At 36.3% G+C, this 6,254-nt stretch overlaps 1 protein-coding gene across 1 annotated transcript; it reads left to right on the forward strand.

Moving 5' to 3' along the window:
• Positions 1-1,414: 1,414 nt before the first annotated feature.
• Positions 1,415-6,254, forward strand: LOC108240916 (extracellular calcium-sensing receptor-like). Its single transcript, XM_017424713.2, has 8 exons — positions 1,415-1,638; positions 1,748-2,090; positions 2,456-2,743; positions 3,072-3,623; positions 3,718-3,939; positions 5,017-5,140; positions 5,277-5,749; positions 5,832-6,254. The coding sequence occupies exons 1-8, from the start codon at positions 1,415-1,417 to the stop codon at positions 6,252-6,254; spliced, it is 2,649 nt and encodes an 882-aa protein (XP_017280202.2).

Raw genomic sequence — 6,254 nt, forward strand, 5'->3', positions numbered from 1 at the left:
GTAGCAGAACAATCAATATGTAGAGTGCGTTTATATATATATATATATTCATTTCCCTAATGATTTTAATCACAATGGCATTGTAGAGGAAGCATTTTTGTTATTTTTATTTTTTCAGCTAGTGTAAGTAAACTGTGATTAGTTTAGTATTTTCCTTTGTAACTTACTAACTTGGTATTTATTTGGCAGTTGAAGGCACATAAAATTCAAATACTTTGATGAGATACATATGCACCCCAGGAAGAATAGTCTCTACTATTGTAGAGACTAATGGGGATCCTTAAGTAAACAAATAAATAAACAAATACATGACTTCCTAAGGTATGATGACAAAGATGTGCACACACACAAAAAATTGCAACTTCAAAGAACATAAACTATTGTGCCAGTTTAAAAGGCCTCTTGTGTTTTTGTTTTTTTTAGGGTCATTACTACCAAAGACAGCTACATTGTTCAAATAAAATAGGAGACTTGGCTCTATCATTTTTCTTATTACACAAGGGGACTGCATTTAAGCATGGTGGAAAACATTCATTCATCCATCCATTTTTTAATTCGTTTTTCCCTGCATTTCCAGCAGTCTCTATATGACTGGTGGGATACACCTAATATAACCTAACCTAACGTGCTTTATTTATGGTCTCTGGCAGGAAATCAGAATACCCCCCTAAATAATACAAACAAACAAACAAACAAAAAAAAAAAAAAACATGCTATGATAAAAACATGTCTGATAAAAGCAATAAAAATCAAACTTTTCTTGAAAAAATTTACTGAATTTCTGAAAAATGATATAAAGATTTTTTTTCTTGCTGGGCTAACATTTTAGAAAAGTCAAAAGGTGTTGTCATAATTATTCTGTACTTTATGTAGATAAAGCTTTCTAAGATTACATATTTATGTGGTTATCTAATTATTCATTCTTTTGTGTGTCACCACTGCAAAATATATTGCCTAATAAGAGTTATCCTGAAAGAAAGAAAGAAAGAAAGAAAGAAAGAAAGAAAGAAAGAAAGAAAGAAAGAAAGAAAGAAAGAAAGATGGTTGAATGGATGCAGGAGCAACCAAATTAACTGTTGCTTACACGGTTTTAAGCAGTAAAACTTTTTAGACCTCAGTTGATCAACTTGACTGATTAAACAAAATAACAACAAAGAAAACATCTGAATCATTTTAAAAAGTAATACAGTGCAACTATACAAAGAATTTTATTTGCGACAAACATTCTTTACCTAACATTGAAGGGTGAGCTATTATCTTCAGTGATGTCATGACCACAGAGTCTGGGCGGTGCCCTCAGTTGGTGTGTGCTGACTACAGTATATATGGACCCTGAAATATCATAATCTTCTGTAAGTGTGTGGAAAAAGCAACACAATTTTTATATTTAGCTTTTCTTTCCCCTAAGTCAGACATGGCATCACTGACTGCTAAACTACTTGTGATTTTGTCTTTAGTTAGAGGAAAAGTTGGTTCAGCTGCTGCTCCGGATACCTGTGTTTTCTTGGGAGAAGAGGAAGACAGCAGTCTGTATGAAGATGGAGATGTAGTTATAGGGGGCTTATTTCCTCTCCATTACAGCCCTGTGTACTCTAGTCTGACTTATAAAGCAAAACCAACACCTAATACATATAATTAGTGAGTGATTAGTGATTACTTGCAAAAAAAGATGTCAATTTAATTTTATTGAACTGCTTTTTCTAGCAATGTGTACAGAGGGATGAAATACTTCTCTCTTTTTCTACAGTTTCAGCTCTCGTGCTTTGCGCTGGATGCAGACCATGACTTTTACAATCGACGAGATTAACCATCGTAGTGATCTTCTGCCACAACTAAAACTGGGTTTTCACATCCGTGACAGCTGTGATGACATAGCTGTGTCTTTGAGAGCATCCTTTTTGTTGGTCAATGGAAAGCCAGTGAGAAGCTTCCGAACTGAGAGTGTGAAGAAAAGTGAGAGTCAAGAAAAAAGCAATGATTTAAGCTGCACTGCTGTAAACAGGACTGTGTCGTCAGTGATCATAGGAGATGCTGGTTCTGGGGTATCTATGGGTCTGTTACAAAGTCTGGGTTCTTTCTATATACCATTGGTGAGACTACTTGACTAGCTGGAATTTTTTTAATGTCATAATTTATCTGCCAGATTTTAAACTGGGCTTTGCCTTTCCAATAAGTAATTATTTACCTGAAAAGGTAAAAAAAACAAAAAACAAGAAACGTCTCATTACAACATGATGCTTTTAAACCCTTTAAATGAGTGTTTTGGAACCTCAGAATTTACTCAGCTTGTTTTTCAGCTTACCTGTAGATCTCTTAAACTCAGGGTGCAGGGTAAATTCTTTATAAATTAATGCTTTTAAAGACTGCTATTGTTTGGTGACATTTGATGCTTGCTCTACAGCCTTTTCAGTAAGCTGCAGTGCTAAAGGTCAACTATTGTTTGCTTTAATTCCAGGTGAGCTATTTTGCGTCCTGCAGCTGTCTGAGTAACCAAAGAGAATTTCCCACCTTCATGCGCACAATGCCTAGTGACACCTTCCAGATAAAAGCCCTGGCCCAGCTGGTCAGCTACTTTGGCTGGACTTGGGTGGGAGTTATTGGTGTGGAATCGGATTATGCTCGCTTTGCCATCCAGCTTTTCCTTCAAGAATCTGTGCACTTCAGTGTGTGTGCTGCCTACACACATTTCTACCCAGTAGGGCTCAGCCAGCAGGATCTTGATAAGCTTCTAAAGGTTATTCAGGTACCTATATTTATGATATTTCTCCAAAGGCGTACATCTAATAAATAAATAATGTCTGTTTTTGTTGTACTAAAAGAATGCAACCAATGTTTTGATGCACAAAGCTTGCAATTAAATGTGTCAGAGAGATTAATTTGCATTGTTATATAATATTAAGGCATAATAGGACAAAAATGTCCTTTTATTTGTAAAAGGCCCTGTTTTTTACCCCATTTAGCATTTCACGTGATGTACATTATTACTTTGGATTTATTTAATGTTAATATAAATCAGTAACTTTAGTGAATAAACTGTAAATAAATACCATTTCTTTTTTTTCACTCATTAGACGTCATCTTCAAAAGTTATCATTAATTTTTCTGGTGAAGCAGAGATGCAGGCCATTATAAGAGAAGTCCAGCATCGAAATTTAACTGGCTTCCAGTGGATTGCCAGCGAGGCATGGGCCACTTCCAAATTGTTATGGGAAAAATCAGGAAATCTATTAATGGGAACACTGGGATTTGCCATACAGAGAGCTGATGTAATTCCTGGGCTGCAACAACATCTTATGAGTCTCACGCTATCGTCTGTTCATAAATTAGCTTTCTTGGCAGAATTTTGGGAAGAAACATTTAACTGCAGACTAAATGGGTCAATGAATACCCACTATCATGGAATGGAAAACTACCAGGATAGAGTGTCATGTGACGGGACAGAGGTTTTAAATTATGTTTACTCTCCGTACTCTGATGTGACACAACTAAGAGTTTCCTATAACGTCTACAAGGCTGTATATCTGGTGGCTCATGCCTTGCAAGATATGAGTAATTGCAAAGATGGAGATGGCCCTTTCCTAAATAAGACCTGTGCAGATCCAAAAAACTTTCAACCTTGGCAGGTGAGAATAGTTACAAGACACATATTATTTTACTATATGATTTTTAAAAACAGATAAGATAGGAGTAAATTTTTCATTTCTTTTTCTCCTTCAGCTCCTCTACTACATGAAACAATCAAATTTTTCTGTGCTAGGGGAGAAAGTCAACTTCGATCAAAATGGTGATCCCATTGCTTATTATGATCTCATGAACTGGCAGAGGGGACCTGATGGTTCTCTAAATTTGGTGAAAGTAGGTTTCTATGATGCATCATTGCCCGGTGGACACAGCTTGGTCATAAATGGCTCAGTGATCATGTGGCCTGCAGGGAAGCAGGTGTGTTCCCCGCAAACAGGTCTGAGACCGTGTTCGCCACTGAGACTCGTGTATGCACTGCTGATTGACACATCAGTAAAATTGCTCTTATTTGTGGGAAGCATACTTTGTTAAATTGAGAGAATAAAAAAAAACATCTTCAGGCTGCAGTGATTAGCACTGTTCCCTCACAGCAAAAAGGTCACAAATCTCAGCAGAGACTGTTCAGTGTAGAGTTTGCATGTTTATCCCATACACGCATGGGTTTTTTTCAGGTACTCCAGTCCCAAATTCCAAAAACATACATGGTATGTCAATTGACAAATCTAAACTGACCTTATTTGTGAGTGAGTGTGTCTGGTTTGTTGTTTGTGTCTCTCTGTTGGTCCTGTGATGGCAACCTGTCTGGAGTGTACCCCATCCATTGTTTGCTGGGTTGAGCACAAGCTCTGCACAAACCTGAACAGGAATAATTAGGCACAGAAAATGAAATAAAGAAAGAATAAATTTGTATTAATTTGATAAACTACAGTATATTAAATTCATCACTGATTTTAGAAATCTTATAAACACACATGCAATTATTTTTTTTTAAATGTTTAAAATTAAGTGAAAGTATGTTCAATGTGTTATGTAAATAAATGATAAATAATGGGATTAGAAAGTTTTTAATGCAATTAATGAATACACTGCATTGATGCGTTAGGAAAATTAAATATATAGTTCACATCTAAGTTTTGAGAAATATTTAACAACAGTCATACTAGAGTTTATCTTAAAACTACTGTGTAAGTAGTAAAAAATACAGATATGTTTTATGATTTTATATTATCACTCTCCAGTTCCAAGTACAGTATACTGTTATATCCAAGAAACAACAAAATATCACATCTAATTAACATCTAAATATGTTACTATGACCTATGTGGAAATTAAACTATGACTGTTAATACAACCCCCCAAGAAATTCTGTTTTAAGAAATAACAATATATTGTTAACAAATGTGTTTTCACTGATGTTTGTATATAACAAAGCCAACAACCTTTTTAATTATGGATTTCAGTATTGTTTCTGAGTGCCTGAACTTTGCCTCTCAGGCGATCTGGTCAGTGTGCAGTGAAGGTTGCCCTCCAGGTTCTCGTGTTGCCAGAAGAAAGGGGGAACCCATCTGCTGTTACGACTGTGTACCCTGTGCTGAAGGAGAAGTTAGTAATAAAACTGGTAAGTTCTTTTTTATGTATTATATTCTATTTATTCAAGCCAAGTCTCCTAAAGGCTAACAACTTCTGCTTTAGATGTAACTTCTCTAAATTGAACTTTTCTTTAAATTTCTCTAAATTGTTCTTTCTATCTCCAGATTCTGTAGACTGCTCACAGTGTTCAAAGAACACATGGCCCAACCAAGCCAGAGACCGTTGCATCCCAAAAGCTATTGAATATCTCTCTTACTATGAATTCATGGGTATCCTACTGTGTGTTGTCTCTGTCCTTGGAGCTTGCATTTCTCTTGGAATTATTGTCATATTTTTTATATACAAAGATACACCTCTAGTTCGGGCAAACAATATGGAACTGAGCTTCCTTCTCTTGGTGTTTCTCACTATCTGTTTCCTTGTTGGTCTGCTGTTCCTTGGTGAGCCTTCAGATTGGCTCTGTCGTGTCAGGTACCCAGCATTTGGGATCAGTTTTGCTCTCTGCATTTCATGCCTCCTGGCCAAGACAACAGTGGTACTAATGGCTTTTAGGTCCAGATTGCCAGGAAGTAATGCCATGAAATGGTTTGGATCCAAACAACAGAGAGCCAGTGTGCTACTAGGAGCAGCTGTCCAGGTAGAAAACAAATCTAGTTCATTAATAAATATACATTTCAATATGCTAAAAGTAATATCTTGATTTCTGTTGTCTTCTTAAGGGAATGATCTGTCTTATTTGGTTGGTCATTAACCCACCTCATGCCAATCAGAATACAGATTACCACAGCGCCACAATCATCATTGAGTGTGTGACTGGTTCAGATGCTGGCTTCTGGCTTGTTCTTGGATACATCGGCCTTCTGGCTTGCATGTGCCTCATAATGGCGTTTTTGGCTCGACAGCTACCTGACAATTTTAATGAGGCAAAATTAATCACTTTCAGCATACTGATATTCTTTGCAGTATGGATCACTTTTATACCAGTTTATGTAAGCACAGCTGGAAAATACACTGTGGCTGTCCATGTTTTTGCCATTTTAGCTTCAGCTCTTGGCCTTCTCTTTTGTATTTTTGCCCCCAAGTGCTATATCATTTTGCTAAAACCAGAAAAAAACAGTAAAAAACAAATAATGCAAAAGTAA

The sequence above is a fragment of the Kryptolebias marmoratus genome, linkage group LG2 (assembly GCF_001649575.2).
Source record: "Kryptolebias marmoratus isolate JLee-2015 linkage group LG2, ASM164957v2, whole genome shotgun sequence".
In the NCBI taxonomy this organism is placed as follows: Eukaryota; Metazoa; Chordata; class Actinopteri; order Cyprinodontiformes; family Rivulidae; genus Kryptolebias; species Kryptolebias marmoratus.

Bases quoted from the DNA above. Each gene is read 5' to 3' on its own strand.
- LOC108240916 (XM_017424713.2), top strand. From the start codon at position 1,415: ATGGCATCACTGACTGCTAAACTACTTGTGATTTTGTCTTTAGTTAGA. The intron at 2,744-3,071 runs GTACCTATATTT...TTCACTCATTAG, and splicing joins AGCTTCTAAAGGTTATTCAG to ACGTCATCTTCAAAAGTTAT. The intron at 3,940-5,016 runs GTGTGTTCCCCG...TTTGCCTCTCAG, and splicing joins TGTGGCCTGCAGGGAAGCAG to GCGATCTGGTCAGTGTGCAG.